The 19,345-nt window shown below is 34.0% G+C and overlaps 1 protein-coding gene across 8 annotated transcripts in view; it reads left to right on the top strand.

Moving 5' to 3' along the window:
* LOC118193901 (leucine-rich repeat flightless-interacting protein 2-like) overlaps positions 1-19,345 on the top strand; it is a 212,760-nt gene that overhangs the window by 146,858 nt on the left and 46,557 nt on the right. For 7 of the 8 annotated variants that reach the window (XM_085819145.1, XM_085819146.1, XM_085819147.1 and 4 more), the window contains one exon: positions 17,385-17,471. In XM_085819145.1, the coding sequence (XP_085675271.1) occupies positions 17,385-17,471 (87 nt within the window). Of the gene's footprint in view, positions 1-5,017; positions 5,141-17,384; positions 17,472-19,345 lie in introns of those variants that run through there. The other variant, XM_035365060.2, reaches the window with a different exon arrangement.

Genomic DNA, 19,345 nt, shown 5'->3' with positions numbered 1-19,345 from the left:
TCCAGTCAAATGACCAAACAAAACGTTGTGTTTTAAAAGCTGCTTCAAAAATCTTCGATCCTATTGGGTTTCTTGCTCCATATGTTATTCAAGCAAAAGTTCTGTTTCAGGATTTATGGCTGAAAGGTGTTGATTGGGATGAAATTATCCCACCAGAATTGCAAGACAAGTGGAATAAATGGTATAGGCAACTATGTGATCTACCTAATATCCAGATACCTCGGTGGTATTTTCGTGATGTTGATGAAACACCTGAAATACTAGAACTACATTGTTTTTGTGATTCATCTCAAAGTGCTTACGGAGCAGCAGTGTACGTGAAATTCCGTAGCTTAAAATATTGTGGAACAAGTTTAGTGATAGCCAAGAGCAGAGTGGCTCCCCTGAAAAAATTATCTTTACCAAGACTCGAGCTTATGGCAGCAGTGTTAGGTGCAAGACTTGTAACTACAGTCCGTGTGCATTTTCCTCAAGCTAAGATTCATTTATGGACAGATTCTCTTATTGTGCTTCATTGGATAAAGAACTCACCACGGCGATGGAAAACATTCGTACAAAATCGAGTGTCTGAAATTCAAGACAAAACATCCCCGAGCATGTGGCATCATTGTCCTGGCTCAGGTAATCCAGCCGTTAAAATCACACGTGGTGTTAAAGTGAGTGATCTTGTAGTAGATCAAGTGTGGTGGCATGGACCTCCATGGCTTCATCAAGATGAAATAAATTGGCCTAAAGTGAACGAGCATTGTAACATAGTAGATAGTGCTGAAGAAAGAGTTGTCACTCAAGTTACTAGCAGTGTTCAACCTTTACAACCTGTGTTAAAAATAGAAAACTTTAGTGACTTAGGTAAACTTTTAAGAGTCACGTCATATGTATTTAGATTTATTAATAATTTAAAGTCACAGAATAGAGTGATTGGTCCTGTGACCAAAAATGAAATATGTAATGCTATGTGTTATTGGATTATCTTATCACAAGGTGAGTATTTTTTTTGAAGAGTTGAATGATGTTAAATGTAAAAAATCATTGTCTCATAATTCCAAATTGTTTGGGTTAAATCCAGTAATGGATGAAAAGGGTTGTTTAAGAGTTGGAAGTAGATTAGTGAAATCATCATTAGATGTCGATGAAATTCAGCCTATAATATTACCAAATAATTATTTTTCTCGTTTAATTGTTTTGAATTGTCATGAAAAGGTACTTCATAGTGGTGTAAATGAAACTTTAGTGCAAGTAAGAGGGAAATTTTGGATTTTAAAAGCTAGACGTTTTGTAAAATCTGTGTTACATGATTGTAGATTTTGTAAAAAATATAATGCTAAAGCTGGACACGAGATATCGGCTCCTCTTCCAGCTGACTGAGTGGAGAAAGCTCAACCATTTGAGGTAAGTGGCATAGATTTTGCTGGCCCTTTGTATTTAAAGGATGGTACAAAAGTGTATATTTCATTGTTTACCTGTGCAGTGACTCGAGGAGTCCATTTAGAATTGTTATCAAATTTAAGTACAGAGTGTTTCATTCAAGCCTTACGTAGATTTTTTGCACGTAGGGGTATTTGTAGAGTTATATATTCTGATAATGCTAAAACCTTTAAAACTGCTGATCGTGAATTAAAATATTTGTATAAATTATGTAAAGCTGAAAAGGTTCTAAATTTCCTTGGTAAAAATGGGTTTGAATGGAAATTTATTGTAGAAGGTGCTCCTTGGTGGGGCGGATTCTGGGAACGTTTGGTAAGATCTGTAAAAACTTGTTTAAAACGTATCTTAGGTAAAGCTTCTTTATATTATGAAGAACTGTATACTGTTTTAGTTGAAGCTGTTATTAATTCTAGACCTATAACGTATGTATACAATGAACCAAATGAGAACTTGATCCTCTTTCACCATCTCATTTTATAACTGGATCTAGATTGACTGTTTTACCTTCACCTGAATCTAAACTAGAATCTACAAGATCTCAGTTGATTAAAAGATGGAAGCATAGGCAATTAATATTAGAGCATTTTTGGAAAAGGTTTTATAAAGAATATTTGTTAGAATTAAGATCAGTCATGTTTTCAAAAACTCCAAAGAATTCTCCCGTGTTTAAAATTAATGATGTTGTACTTGTACGAGAAGATAATGTGAAACGCTGTAACTGGAAGATAGGTAGGATTAAGGAATTATTTCATGGAAGAGATGATCGAATTAGATCTTGTGAGATTCAGTTGGATAAGGGTGTTGTTAGAAGACCAATTGAAAGACTTTATAATCTTGAAGTTCAATAAAATTGATGCATCCGTTTACGGATGCATGGGGGGGGGGAAGTGTTAAGTTTAGGATTATATATCTTTAGATTGCCAATAGATGGCGGTAGTGTTTGTTTGTTTGTAAAAAGAAACTGTGATGTCAATTATATATATGTCTTTCTTATGTTTTATGTATATGTATTTCGTCTTTGGTGTTTGTGAATAAATGTTGTGTGGAAGAACGCTCCTCTGTTTATTACTTTAACTGCGATCCAGTCTGATTTATTAGAGATTTACACATATTTTGTTTACATTTGTAGAGAATCTGAAGCAAGGAGTAAACATTTTGCGCTAATAATTATTGTTATAGAACATTTTTGCTTCTTGATGGGAGATCAGTATCCTATTCTATCACAATATCCAAAATACTTCTTTAAAATTAATACCAGGCTGAAAATTTAAATTTTCTGTTTATATATTTCTTTTACATCTGTTATTCACTTTGATTGTTTCAGTGATACATACTAGTTTTACCTTTCCGTTTCCATAAAAGGAAGGTTTTTAAAAAATTCCAAATATCTTACTTTAAAAAGTTACATATTTCCTTTATCCGAAATAATTTGAAAGTAAGAAAAGAACAAAAGTCTCAGGAGCGTTTTTATACATTACATTAGTATGGCGGCAAAATATGGGGACCTTTAAAGAGCTTTCTGAAAGAAACTGGCTTCTGTTCACGTCACATGTAGGGATGATGGATACCTTATGCAGCCGACTTATTTAGTCACCCCCAATAGTAGAGTCATGTTTGTATTTTCGTTAGTTTTTTTTTATCTTAGCAAATACGAAGCTTAAGTATCCTTGGTAAGAGATTTATTCTGTTTAGCGAATGCGAATTGTTAATGTAATTGGTGAGGAAATTATACTGTTTCTAAAGTTATATACATTAAATTCTAAGAACGCCCCCCCTTTTTTACGATATACTAAGACAATTAAATTTAAGAACTATTTGTAGATACTGCAGCGTAAACTAATAAAATCTGATATTTTAAAAAAGTGTTTGGAAATTTAATTTAGATGATTTATTTTATTTCTTTTTGCGAATCTTATTTTATTTAGTTGGCGTCAGAAACATAGCGAAATTTCTCCAAACTTTATGAACATTATTAATTTTGGCAGTACGTTATGTTACTTAAGTGCTTATAACATCCACTGCTTTGGCAAGTGTTGTTACTGTTACAAGTGCAGCTATATCGGACTGCCCTACACTGAAAATCCATAGATCACCAATGACCCATACCGTAGACAGTAACAAGCAATCATGGATTTGATAGCTAATGATGTTCTTAATTTTATTTAGTTTTAATAGTTCATCTAAATTTTCTACGGTCACCTGCACGAGTGACGTATATCTATTGACCGCCAGTAAATACAAGTCTTTGGAGAATAAAGCGTAAGTAACCTATGACTATCGTGTAGCTCATCGGTTATTACAGTTTTGATGGGTGCTTTGGGCACTCACTGATGACCAGCAGCCTTGACGGGCACTGGTGTGCTTCATTTCCATTTCAATTTGAAGTGCTACATACAAGTAAATTGATTGCGTTGCTGCGCGGTAGTAACCTGTGGGTTGATCCAAGTGAACCTCAACCTATAGGTCACCAATGACCAACCTTTCGAAATGCACCGGTATTCTTCGATTTAAGTTATATAGATATATAAACTTACTGTACTATCTGACATTGGTGATCTGTGGGTTGATCCTAAGTGACCTTCAGCCTATAGGTCACCGTCGATCAGCAATCTTGGAAAGAACTGATGTGCTTTGATTTAATATTAATTAAAACGCATATCTAAATTTACTGCATTGTCCTTCACTGTTGCTTCGTTAGTTAACTTCATATTACCTTAAAACTATTAGTTAACGATGGCGAATAGCATTGACGGGCACTGGTGGCCAACAGCCCTGAATTTATTAGTATCCTTCGTTTTAATTTTAAATTATATTTAAATGTATTGCACCACAGCAAATCAGTGACTGATTGGATTTATAAAAGTGAGCATCAACTAGTATGCCCCAGGTAACAGACACCCAGTATGTTCATTTTAATCGTAAAAATTTATCTAAATTAATCACTTCAGTGCCTCAGGTCCGTGATTTATTAGTTTATTTCCCAATTTTTAGTTGTGACTTTTTTAGTATCGATTTAAATTAATTGCACCGTCCCTTAATGGTGACTTGTAGACTGATCTCAAATGATCCCCAACTCATCAAATCACTGGTAACCAACAGCCTTGATAGTACAAGTGTGCTTAAATTTAAGCTTAAGTATCTATATAAATTTTCTCCGCATGGGTGACATATCTGTTGATCTTCTTGACCTTCAGCCTCTGTTTAATTAACAGGCTTGCTGGACATCTATGTACTTATATTTAATTTTAAAACTAAAATGCTATCTATATTTTGTGCGTTGCACACTCTTTTGTGCTAACACTTATAGTTAACATATAAGATATGCTCAGGTCACCTTATATGTTAACTAACAAGTGTTTGTTAACTTTTTGTAATAGTTTACTTCAGTGAAGTAATTTTAGATACATATTTTTCATTGTGTATCCAATTGATATATAATTTTAATAGCATCCGCAGGAATATTTTAATTGATAAAAGATGTTCCTAATACCATATATTTTGTAATCCTTTTTCCTTTTCCCACTATTGCCGTGTGTAGCTTGCTGATAGCAAGCTGTATACCGGCTGTCATGAATTAAAAAGTACATTGCAGGTATAGCAAATGCTTGAGTGTGTCCGGAGGACAGGATGCAAAATGAAAGAAGGTGTGACTACTTTGTCACGTGAGGCTATAGCGGTGTCTGGTAGGCTGGAGAGATGCTGGTCCGAGTTTCAGGTACAGTGTGCATTTTTACAAATATTCAGTGCATAAACTCATCAAAGTGCATTTTTCTCACAACTAGAAAGACTATATACAAAAGTAAAATTCCGCAGGGAGTCCAGCAGAAGCAGTCAAAGATATCTCTTAGTAGAGGTCTTTTGATTGGCTGTTGAGACGTGTATGCGAAAATCATGAGAATTTGCTATTTACAAAATATTCAATTGCAGAGACATAAAAACATACTTTCCAGTAAACTAAAAGTTAAATTAAATAAAATAAAAGAAATTTGAAACCAATAGGAGCAGTGAGAGATCTACAGTAAGCAGTAGAAGACTTTAGTTCGTAGTCCCGTGGGAGGTCACCCTCCCGTGCCTTGACCCCGATAGTGGCTGCTTAACTTTAAGCATTTCAGTTTTCCAAGTAAACACAGGGTAAAAACTTAGGTTGGAAAGTTCTGATTTTCATTGAGGATAAATGCAGTAAATGGTCTAAGGTGCCTGTCTTCGTGCAATATTTCATATTCAAAGAGGTTAAATTGACGCATATGATTGCAGTCCTGGGCTTCTCTGAAGAAATTCCGATTTTGCTTTGCGATGAACTTATCTAAGGGGTCGATCTTGAGGTCATCTTGTAGACACTTATTTGTCACGAAATAATGAGCATTCGTAATAATCCTGAGATAGCGGTTCTGCACAACACATAATTTATTGAGGTCAGTTTTGGTCAGGGCGGCCCACGCTGGGGAGGCGTAAGTCATGATCGGTCTGATCGCAGACGTGTAGATGAGCCGCTTTTTTCCCAGGTCGAGAGTGGAGTATTTACCAATAATTGGGAAGAGACATTTGATAATTTGTAAGGCCTTATCCCTGACGTAATTTATATGGTTAGTCCACGTTAAGCGATCATTTATAATCACTCCGAGGTACTTGGCATGGGGAACAATTGGAACAATTTCGTTAAATAGATAAAGTCCTCTTTTGACAGGTGTGTTCCTTTTATTTCTGCGTATGAGGAGAAGTTGAGATTTGGCTGCGTTTATTTGGACTTTCCATTGCGCGCACCATCGTTCAATGCTAGGAATGACATCTTGTAGTTTTTTGATGGCGTGATTCATATTAACAGACTTTACTGCCAGGGCAGTGTCGTCTGCATAACAGGCCAGAATAGCGTTATTTTGAGATTCTTGAGGAAAGTCAGCAGCATAAAATAGATACATATAAGGTCCTAGAACTGACCCTTGCGGAATACCGCTATGGATATTTCTAGACGAGGAGATAGCACCGTTCACACAAACACAAAAAGATATTTTGTAACTGGCACAGTAGGGTTTTTGTATCTTCTGTGCTGTCTTTGACTATTTATCTCATTTTCTTTATGAAAAGGACGTCTTATGTAGTGTAAAGGACATATAGTTATCTTTATAAATCCAGTGCATTTCTGTTATGATTTAACACATTTCCCATGAATATTGAATTTTTTTATTTATTTTTTACTGTAACTGTTTTTCTAATTTGGATTATCGTAGACTTTTAAAAAGGTATTATTACTAGTATGGGAATTTTCTTAGTCAATTCTGCTCCTTAATATTGCAAATAGGATTTTTTATAGTCTTCATTGAATTCACTCATTCTTTTTAACTTAATAATTTAATAGAATCATGCAAACATTTTTTTTGGGCTCAACCCGTATCACCCTTTCTACAGCAAAATAAGATTTGCAGAAGCTCTTCTTTTTTTGTTTTAATATGAAGAAAACTGCAGCTTTCTTCAAATTGTGCGATTTCTGTGTGAAGCATATGGGGAAAATGCTAAAAACATGCGAGTACTGGATCCGGCGCTTTAAAGGTGGCGATTTTGACGCCAGCGACAAAGAACGCGAAGGAAGGCCACTAAAGTTTGAAGATGCTGAGTTGGAGAGGTTTAATGGACCAAGATTCATCCCCCATCACTGGGGAACGTTACAAACAACAGTTGATGAATTCGAACATTGAAGCTCAGAACACCCCCCAATATGCCAAAAGACATAACAAAGTGATCTTTCAGCACGACAACGCTCGATCACATGCTGCAACAGTCGTCAAGGAAACTTTGGAGGCGCTTCAATGGGATGTCCTATGCAACCCGCCGTATTCACCAAACCACTTGTTCCGATTGATGACTCATGACTTGGCCGAGCAGCACTTCACTTCATACGAAAAATCCAAAAATTGTGTTGGTTCTTGGATCGCGTCAAAAGACGAGGAATTTTTTAAACGTAGAATCCGTATGCTACTTGAAAGATGGGGAAAACGTCGTAGCTGACGATGGAGAATACGTTGAATACAATACATTCTTCCAATTTCTCTAAATAAAGCTTAAAAGTTTAAAAAAAAAAAAAAAAAAAAACTAATAACCTATTTGTACATTCAATACACACTCATCCTATTAAATACTGTTCTACATCGTTTACCTAAGACGCGACACTAAACTCTCATTCTAGCAGGGAGTTGTAGGTGGAAAACAAGAATTTAAAGGAAAAGGTTTCAAAATTAAAAATAACTATTAATCATAATTTTCTTCAAACAGAAAAAAATCCCGTTTCGGTATCTTTGTTCATGTATATCAAAGCCATTTGAATCAACCTTTAAGGCCTTTTGTGGGTAATAAATTTAATCTTTTAAATTAGAGCAACCATAAATTAAAAAGCATGGAGGGGGAGAAAAAGTAGTTATCGACTTGAAAAAAAGCTCTTGTTCTCTGAGGGAAATTGTTAAGAATGTTCAAGAACACGACAGAGAAAGTTAACGCAGTTTCAGTGCTTGAAATACATGAGTTAGCTTATTTGTGTGGCATTGACCTCTAAATGTTACAATGCAACTTCTAATAACTGTGTACAGGCTTTCCTTAAATTAATTGCATTATGAATACGAATGCTTAGTTGACCCTTTGACAACAGTTCTCATTTTCTCTTTAAAGAGATCCAGTTAAATATGAAACGACTGTCATCTCAGAACGTGCCTTGCTTAGAAGTAGTGCTTTTTTAACTTTATATAGCTGAGAGCCCTAATAAAATTATAGCCTGCCTTACATTTTACGAACATGTTAAGACTTTGGATCATAAAATAAACCTGTGCATGGAATAAAAAAGTGTTTCTTCAGATACAAGCAGATTCGGGGGAAAGTCGATGGCTATATAGTAGGTAAATGGGTTACGGATTTGCATACTTTCTGTGTTAAATACATTTTCTTAAAGTACGTAACATATTATCAAACTGTGATATCTGTAAGCTTATGGCTGCTGGGCATAACGTACAGCATCAAGCTGCGATCGCACATTTATTTTAAAGTGCACTTAATGTTGTTTTCGAATGTTTCTCTTCTCTATAAACCGATGCAAAATATTTCAGTTTTTAATGTCATTCAATGTTAAAAAAGTTTTTCAGTTTCTCCCCCTTCCATTTTCAAATTAAAGAAGATTACCTCAATATGCTAATAATAGTACCTAAGAAACTCTTAAGTTGTTGTTGGCCCAGAAGGGGCTATTAGTCTCGAAATGGGATTTTGTGTTGGTTTATTATAAATGGCGTATCACTTTTCAGATTGCAGCCGCCAAATATTATCGCCCGGTATTATTTTTAAAGAAATTAATTAAGTAATGAAGAATATTCATACATGTATGTATGTTCCTCGTACTATGAAAAAACGACAGTACTTAGAGCCATTAATTTGGAATAAAGTTGTCCTCCAGCAGAGCATGTGCATTCGGAAGCCCGAAATTTGAATTTCAAATTTGTTTTGTTATTTTTTATTTCATATTTTGTAATACTTTAATGAATTTTTGATTAACAAACTCAATAATTTGAAAACGCAGTTGCAGCACTGTTCGAAATAAAGCATTTTTATCTCCAGCGCATGAGACAGTTGCCATTCGGAAAAATGTAAGATATTTATCTTTCAGTTTTAATTAATAAACTCAACTGTTTAAACGAAAGCGGTGTGTTGCTGCGGCTGAAAACAAAATACTTTTATTTTCCACGCGGCAGCTTCTTGCTATTCAGCAAAGCCTAAAATACTTTCAAATTAAATCTGGAAGGTTACTGAGTAATAAACTAAGCGATTTGAAAGCAATAAACACAGTTCTTAAGAATATTTTTGTCTCCTTTTTAATGTGGTTAATTTAAGTAAACATGTATTAAAATCATGAGATGACTAATTAGAAATATTCAATATTTTTATGAAGTTACACTAGCTGGAGTCGTTGAATTCATTATGTACTTTTTCTTCTCTGTGATAACTATTTTAGGCGGCTCTCTGTGCGAGGTGCTAGTTCTTAGATAAATAATATAGCGCATATGAAAATAAGTATGGCAACCTGTAACATTCTATCGAGAATTTTAAACATAAGCTGATTTTTAAGTATTTTTTATCTTGCTGTTGAATTGAATTTTATCTGGCGTCAGTGCGAAGAGCTTGATATTTAATAAATAAAGTTAACACACAAAACATTAATAATTTTAAAAAAAAGTGTTTTGTGAGCCATTTTACTAAGAAAACTGAATATTGATGTGATGAACTGATGAAAAATTGAAAATAAATATATGCCAACGCTAAATAATGCATCGGGAGTTCTAAACATATCGCTGCGGTCGTACTGGTTCGTAATATATTAAATGTCACAGAACTGATGATAGCTTGATAAGATTTATTTTACCAACAGAAACACTGTACAGTTCTAGAACTTTCCAAAAAAATAGTCGTACAGCTCTTCTCAGTATCTCAGAGTACAGCTAGTAGTTACACTTCAAACTTCCAAGAACGTTAAACATAATGCAATGCAAAGCGCATCAGAAGAGGAAGCTCACACAGTGATATCTCAACATTCCGAATCTATCCTGAACTAAACAGCTGAGAAACTAATTCTCTCTCCGGTCTTATATACATAGTTTTCATTCGGTCACCGAGATATTTTTAGTACTTTCCATTTCTCGAAATTGCTGGAAGGCATATGAGGGCTGGATGCAGTTGCATATGAAATCAATTATAGTTATTCGATTACTGTGATACAGGGGCCAGACCAAAATGTCGCCAAATGGTAGCCAGGTATGGCGAAGTTTCGCTAAATTTGGCGACAAAAATCTGTCTTCAAAACCATTGCCAACTTTGTAGTAATGTAGGTGAGATTAATCAAGAAAAATCTGAAGTTATATAAAGTGGAGGAATATTTAAATTGTGTGTTTGAGTATGTGAAACAAAAAAGAAAACAGGAGTATATTGGTGTATTGCGAACATTTAAGCGTCTACACAATTTAATATTGAAAGGAATAAACTCTAAATTTAATTTAAAAGAAAATTAACAGCCTCTTCAGATTATTTAAAAGCTCGAATTTGGCACAGGTAACCTTCAGAAATATGAGCGTTTGTTGAATTTTTATCACACTTTTCTTAGAAGGGTAGATTTAGATAAATGTGCTGTGAATAAAACTAATTTTGCATTTACAATCGTGTAACAAAGAACTAATTAATGTGTAAAATAGAATAATTATTGGTTAACTTTGTTAAGGTTGATCATTAATTTTTGATTATGGCAAAGCATGCGAAGGTTATTTGCCACAAGGAGAAAATGCCTTTATGGAGGACTTTATAAAGGAAATTGGTTTGTATTCTCGTTATACATTGAGAAAAGACACGAAAACACTGTACAGCAAACCAATGGGACTCGCTCGAATACAGCTCAGTGTTCAGCGATCTAGCTTCATTAACAGTCTATATAGCCTATGTATTTCTGATATCTTTTGATTTAATTAAGGTGAACTGGTATGCTTCTTGTCCTGCTAATTAATAATTTTAAAATTAGGCAAGATATGAGATTGGCGTTGGTTTTATTTAAAATCTCTATGCGTTACAAAAAGCCATTATAATGCGGGTAATTTTTTTAAAGCAATACTCTGGCCATCGTATCTTTTACAAAAATCGCTTCCTGAAAAGAAAAAAATCTGATGGGGACACCACGAATCCCTTGTGCGAAATATTACATTATACGCATTTTTCGCTGCATTTCATTTAAATTCATTTCCTCTAATTTCATTAGAGACAGATTTCTCATTCAGTTAATTCGGTTCCCACTTCGCGGTAAGGCAAAAATGCATAAAACCTCAAAATATCTAAAAATTGAAAGTTTACTTTTGGTCCCACTCGGCAGAAAAACATTGACGGTGCAGAAACTGACTTAATTTACTATTCTGCTTAGTTACAAATGTAAACAAATATGGCTGCTATTGTTGAAAAAAAATTAGGCTTAGCAGCACTTAAACAACTATTGTTGAATTGTTGATAAGTTCACAACTATACAACTATTACATGCAGATTAACTAAAGGCATAAAATCTTAACCGGAAGATTAGAATATTATAACATAATTCATTCATGTTTAAAGCAAAAAATGCACAGTTTACCAACATATAAGAATGAAAAAAAAAAAAACTGAACTCGCCGATCCGAGTAACAGAGTGGGTATATATATATATATATATACTTTTGGTGCGGCCGATTGGAACCAAAAAGAGAGGTGCACAACTGCATGTTATAGCAGTCTGGAATTTTAAAATATGTTTCTCTTGAAAGATTGGTTTTGTAGATTTGTGATTTTATCCTAGCGCCTGTGATGCATATCAATTAATAAAAAAATCTGATGCGCACACCACATGACTTCCTTGTACGGCCTAATAAATTACACACTTTTTTTTTTTTTTTTTCAGTTAAATTTATTTTCCTGAATTTCATTAGATACTACAAATACAGTTAAAATCAGACTAGAAGAGAAACACGCTAATGTGACAATCAAAACCGTGAAAAACAACCTTATATTTAGCGTAGGTATAATGAAACACTCAATCGATTTCGAGGGCAGCTAAAGGTCCCTCCTCATCAGGAGAAAGAAATACATAGAAAGAAGAAAATAGGAATCACAGAAACACGTGGTGCTTATCAGCACTGCACGTCGTTATAACTAGATTTTTAATCAGAGTTGCACTGGCCGCCTACTTTTACTGAGCCAGGCTGTCTGATCAAGCATAAAGAAATATTAGCGAAGTTAAAATAGGGAGCGAGGGGCAAATGCACATTACGCTCAAAATAAAAGATTGATTTGTAGATTTGTGATTCCTATTTTCTTCTTTCTATGTATTTCTTTCTCCTGATGAGGAGGGACCTTTAGCTGCCCTCGAAATCGATTGAGTGTTTCATTATACCTACGCTAAATATAAGGTTGTTTTTCACGGTTTTGACAGTTAAAATCAGTTAAAAAATAATTTTTACGATTAAAATTAAAGTTTGAAAACAAGAAATTCGACCAGCATGCAGGAGGACAATTTTTTGGTGCACAAAACTGAAAGTTTACTTTTGATCCAATTCGGCAAAAAGACACTGAAGTTGGTGAACAGACTAACTTCATTTCAAGAAGTCTAACCTCCTTGCTTCAATTCCTGTTCTACTGAGAGTTTCAGATGTAAACAAATGGCTGCCTCGTTAGGCTTAGTAGCACTTAAACAGCTTTTAAATTGTTGATAATTCTACATTTGTTGCATGCAAATTAACTAAAATTATAGAAAACCTTAACCAGAACATAAGAAAAACATAATCCAATCACATTTAAAGCAATAAATGCACAATTTACGAACATATAAGAATAACGAAAACTGACAGGTGGTGAACAAAATAATGGAAGCACTCTAGATTTATAAGGAATTCTTTATTAATATGGCCTAGGACCGCCTTTGGCATGTAATACAGCTTGAATTCGCCTGGGAATCGAATTATACAAGTGCTGAATAGAGGAATATTGTACCATTCTTTCAAGGAGATACTGTCAAAGTTCCGGGAGAGATACTGGTGAAAGATATCAATTCCGGATCGAACGCTTTAAAACTGAACATAATGGTTCCATTATATTGAGGGCGGCGGAGTGCGGGCCAAAGTTGATATTTCACTTCATCCTCATATTCATCAAAGAATGACTGGACAAGTCTCGCTGCATGAATAAGATCGTTATCACCCTGGATAATTCCATCCCTTGCAACAAACAAAGTTTGCATCATAGGATGAACCCTGGTCAGCTACAACTTCTTTATACTTTTCTCCATTGATCCTTCCTTGCAGGGTTACGATTGGCCGAGCAGAAAAAGTACGACACGGCTGTCCATGCTTGACAGTTGGAAGGAAACAATTACGATCATACGTCTGTGCAGATGTCCTCCAAACGTGCACCCATCCTTTTGTAGGGAAAAGTGCGAAAGTTGATTCATCTGACCATATAACTGGCTTCCACTTATCAATCGACTAGGTTTTGTGGTTGTGGTATCACTATAGACGACGTTTGGCATTAACGTGTGTGACAAGTGGCTTGGTAATTGCTGCTCTGCCGTGAATATTATGTTTATGAAGATGCTTCTAGCTGTAATTATTGACACTGGAGAATCCAGATGCTGATTGAGCTCTGCAGTCACTTTCTGTTTAAACGTTACAGTCCGCTTCAGTACCCGTCGGTCTCTTTCATTCAGCTTCTCCTTCCGTCCACTACTTTGCTTTGCCATGCTGGTATGGTTGCGCCGTGTGTACGCTTTCATGACTTTAGAAACGCATAGTAGTTCGGATCTTTCAGTCACAGTTGTTCCAGCTAGTCGGGCTGTTACAGTTTGGCCTCTTTGAAACTCTGTGAGGTCTGACAATTTACGCTGCGAAAATTCAGGACGTATACAACTTCACTAAAACTACCTCATACTACTGTGATATGTACTTCTTATATTTAAAAAAAAAAAAAAAAAAAAAAAAAAAAAACTAGTAGCTAGGATTATATTTTATTGCTTTCTTAAATGTCATTTTTATTCACATGTGTTTCCATTATTTTGATAACCACTGGTATATATTTACATGCTTATAAGTTACTTCTTTCAAGTTTCATTTTTAAATGCTTATAAATTACTTCATTCAACTAAAATTCTACTAACTTTCTCGAAGGAGATAATATTCTCAATAATCCAGTAGTAAATAAATTATAAATATATTTCGCACGGCCGATTGCACCCAAAAAGGGAGGTACACAACTACATGTTATGGCAGTCCCATATACAAAATTTCAATGTTCTGAAATTACTCGTTTTTTAGTTATGCGCGATACGTATACGTACATACCTAGAGACTTCACGAAAAATTCTCATTTGAACCTATTTTAAATCCATTTTACATTTCGTTTGGGGGCGAGAGAGTCCTTTATTCTGGGCTTATATACAGATGTCGTGCGAAAACATCGTTTAAATGAATTCGAGAGCTGTCAAAATGGATGTTTTCTTTCAAATATGAAACCGTAAATTTTTCGCGAGTACAATACTTTCGTTTCTTCGTACAAGAAAGTAAAAAGGTGGATTGAAATGAGTAGCACGATAGTTTTCCCGAAAATGTAAGATCATCGCGAAGTATCTCGGTATGTTAAAAAGAAGAAGAACGATCAGAGCTTGAAAATGTAGTTCAGTTACCTGTGAAGAAAACTGGATGTATTGGGGGGGAAGCATTACAGTGAATTTGATTTTAATTAGGGGAAAATGCTATGTATATTAAAGCGTTTAGTTCAGTATGAAGCAGGAAAATAAAGTTAATGGTTTTCTAATTGACTTATAATTTGATTTTCGTGTGAATACATTGGTACAAAATTGGATTTCTTCGAAATCTCACTACTATCTCTAGTATTTCCAGTCTGATTGATTGATGTGGAAAGCCATTATTTTTATCATTTAATGTACTTAGTTTAAAAAAAAAATTGCTTGAAATACTTTGTTTTGGCATTTTTATTGTGATGTTTTTTAAATCATTTAAATAGTAGCTAAATAGACGTTCAAGCGTGATTACTTCTTTATAAATGCGTTTTCTTCTTTGGCTGTATTTCTTAAAAATTTCCGTTATAGTATTAGCATATAAAATAATGTTCTCTTGAGTGCATTTTTTTTTAGTTCATAGTGGATGCAAATGGTCCAATTTTATATCATTTGTGTGTTATTTTGAAATCCCTTTTATAGTTCTTATACGAATTTGAAGCATTTATGAGCATATACGTAATTAGTAATTGAGAATTCAACTGCCAAATTTATTAAGTATATGCACTGTTATCCAATTAGATTCAGTTTCATTTTAAAATAGCTGAACCTTAAATTACGTGGATTTGAACTGCATGGGGTCCTAATCAATAATTTAAATTTATTCCTTTAGCAGTCAATATTTAGAAAAACTATTCAGAGTTCACAGATACATAAGCAATGTTATAGTCTAACGAATATTTTATTTTAAAAAATTCATTTTTACTCATACTCTTTGTTGATAAGAAAGCTGTTTTTAATTAATAAACACCCAAAAACTTAGAAATAAAAATGAAAATGAGGAAAAACTATATATACAGGTGAAATTCATATGCCTTTTCATTTAGAGGCTTTTCAGTTTTCATTTTCCTTTTTTTATTGTACATACAAAAGTCGTTAATCCGGACTCGTCGGGACTTCGGCGATTCCGGATTATCGATTTTTCCGGATTATAGATAATCAGTTTAAATCTGGTAAGATGGCATGCAGAAATTACAAAATTAAAAATATGAAACCCTAATTTATGAAATAAAGAACAATTATGATCTAAAGGGTATCAAAATTTACAAAAAGAAAAAGCTTAATATTTATTTGTTTACTTTATTAAACATTTCTTTCAATGTAAGTTGTTTAAGTTGCTTCGTTTCATGTGATAATACTTTCTCTTTAATTCTATTAAACAGACATAATTTCTTGTTTAGTTACAAAGTTCCGCTGTTCAAGTCCTATAATTGCTGTGTCAAGAATACTGACTAATTTGTCAATCGAAATTTTTTCGTTTTCAATAACTTCTGTGTCACTTTCTTCACTATCGGAAGCGAATTATAATGACGAGGAACTTGATTTAAATCATATCAAAGACGGAGTACATCGAGATGAAATACTACATTTAGTAAGGAATTATAAGCCAAATAAAATGAAATGCCCTGAAGATAAGGATAGTGCTGACATATCAACTTCAAATCCATTGCGCGTTTCTCCCCCCCCCCCCCCCGCCTCTTGCCGCAGAGAAGCATGAAATTGATAAACAGATTTCGGATTTCAAAACATACTTTCGCTTTGTAGATCCTTTAAATATTAGTAAATATATATCGGAAATTCTATTTGACATAATCGAAAGTTCAAGCTTACTTTTATAAAATTGTTCTAATAGTCTGCAAAAAATAATAAGCTGGATTCAATTCGAAGATTAAGGAACAACGCAATCTGCAACATTAACTGAATTAGATAATTTTAGCTTAGCTTATACCGCCCGTTATACATTAAACGCGCTTGCGTAAACGTATTATGCGCTTGCGCACACGCATATTCGCAGCCGTAAAGATCTTACGCGGTCGCGTAAACGCCTATGCGCATGCGTCAATGCGCAGAAAGTTTGTAGCTTTGAGGTCCGGATTATGGGTGTCCGAATTAACGACTTTTGACTGTATGATGTATAAAAAGTTCTGATGGAGTATATGCAATCTACAAGTGTATAAAGCCTTGTGTTGTTAGATTTCTTGTAGCTGAAGATCAAAATCAAATTGAAATTTATCAGTTGTTTAATATAGTTATGAAAAAATTACATGAGTTACAGGGTATATGCATGTATATTAGAAGAAGTTATAAGAAAGACATGTGCTTGATGACAAGATGGGGAGAAAGAATTCGCTAACGACGATTTCCTTCAAATCACATTCAATTTCCCTAAAATCGCATTTGGGGCTACCTCAGGCGGCAGCTTCTTACAGAAACAATCATTAAATTATGCAATTTTTATCACAATTTATTTATTCTCGGCACTTGTAGGGAGAAATGTATTTTAGCATATACTTAACTTTTGTTAGATGAAAAACTTTCCTCTTACCTTCTCAGCCTACAAGTTGATAAAACTGTTGAACACTGGTAGTTCAACCCTGTTCATATTCTAGCTGCAAGAATGTTTTCATGGTTTTGTACATGCGTAACGTGAATATGAACTGATTTCCTTTAGAAAATAGTTCACAAAGTTCTCTCTTTCTTTTGACAGACAGTTCTCAAGTGCTGTCTCAAGCTTTCTCCTTCCCATTTTTAAATCTAAATGTTTTTTAACTTAGTTTTAGAAAAGCTTTTGAATTTTAAGATAATTTTTGTAAGAAAAAGTTTTTCTGTAAATGTATTTATAATTCATTTTATTTTCTAGGCCGAGGCTCGCCTTAATGCCAGGAGACAAGCAAGGGCTGAGGCTAGAGAAATCCGTATGCGGGAAATTGAAAAACAGCAAAAAGAGGTTCAAAAATTTTTTTTATTTCATTTATAAACTTGTGCATTATATTTTGTAAAAAAAATCCTTTGAAAATTTCCCCTCTGTATTATTAGTTCTTTTGTAAAATTATGTAAATATTTATTTGTATTTTGTTAAATAGTATTTCTTTTGCGTTTGTTTTGTATGTTGTTTTATTCAATATTTGTTTATATTTCTTTTGTGTTTTTTCAATATTTTTAATTTGTATGTAATAATTATGTATTTATATGTTTAAGTAATTAATTGTGTGTCAATGTGTTAAATTCTTTATTGATAAATCTTTAATTTTATAAATATTTCCAACAGTTCTGTAAATTGTTTTTCTAGGTCATTTGCCCAACTCTCAATTGTCTAAAAACTCAATAGCCAGTTGGGTATGTTTGTCTGATAACTCAGTAGTCCAACAGCTTGCTTTTTTATTCACCACTAGATGGCAGATTATTATACTTCATAGAAATTACTCTAAATTAATATATATGGTTATTTAATTTGTGAACATTTTATTCATACTTTGCATTTTTCACACATTTGTGCCTGTCAGTATCATTTTTTACACTTCCTTTGATTGCTTTTCAAATATACTACTGCTTCCTCTCAAATCTCTCACTGTTAAAGAATTTCTGAATTTCTATTTCAGTGAGGTGGAATCCCCCAAAGATGTGTTATTAGTACTTCTGATCGCTAATTGGATAGGAGTTTGTCTCCCACATTTTTTATGCAGAACCTGAAGAAGGAACATAGAAAATAATGCTTCACTTTATTGGCTGAAATACTAAAGAGAAATGCAAGACATTACACTGTCTCTCATTCGTCTAGTCTCTTACCATCGCTTCTGTTTCATTTTTGGCCATATATTAGGTGGATGTGTTAGGGATTACCATATATATTACTTAAGAAAAATGGCTCACGTGTGCAAACTTGTATCTTCAAAAAGGGGCCATCCTAAGTTAATTGTTGATGGTTATTTGGTCTGCAAAGACACAAGTAGAGCTGATCTGTTTTATTGGTGTTACAAGATGCTCAAAACTCTGAATTGTGCAGGGTATGTAAGTACCATACTTGTAGTAACTGGACAACATTACCTTTGGAACCAAAGAAAATGTAATCATAGAGCTGATAAAAAAGTGTTTCTGTAGGAGTAGATAATATTAAATGAAAGGCCCACCGAACTTGCAGTGTACCAGAACAAATTATTTAAGAGGAAACCAATGCTATCCTGGAATCAACCTGCAATGCTTATTCGCCAAACATCAGATTATAAAAAGGACTCATCATGAAGTTTTGACTCTGCAGCCAACTACTTTGACAAATATTGATATTCCATTTGAATTTAGTACTACTGGTGATGCAAAATTTCTAATGAAGGATTCATATCTTATACTCTTTCACGACTCCTCCACTCAAAAAACACTGCACTGTTGAAACTATTAGATCACACACAGAACATTTAAAATTTTTTCAAGAATTTTCTGTGAACTATGTACTAACCACGTCCTGTTTGAACTGAAGGAAATCAAAGTGCTTCCTCTTGTTTATGCTTTAATGACTAACTTATCAGAGGAGTGTTATGCTCATTTACTTGTATTTCAATATTTTAGTGATTGCTGTTGACCATGACCTTGAATTAAATCCTGATTTCGTTATCAATCAGTGATTCTGGAAAAGCAGCAATTAATTCTTCTAGTCACAAATTCCCAGATGCTGCTAGTAAAGGATGTTTCTTTTATTTAGGACAAGGTGTGTATTTCCATATTCAGTTGTCAGAGCTTGCTAAAAGGTAGCAAAGGTGAAAGTTTTAATATAAAACTTCGAAACATTTCAATTGTTGCTTTCCATCTGGTGATATTCCATCTGCATTT

Source organism: Stegodyphus dumicola, chromosome 6 (genome assembly GCF_044657685.1).
Source record: "Stegodyphus dumicola isolate Sdum_Otavi_A_Nest chromosome 6, ASM4465768v1".
Taxonomy (NCBI): domain Eukaryota; kingdom Metazoa; phylum Arthropoda; class Arachnida; order Araneae; family Eresidae; genus Stegodyphus; species Stegodyphus dumicola.
Note: the sequence above shows the minus strand (reverse complement) of the source record. Positions and strands in the feature narration are given on the sequence as shown.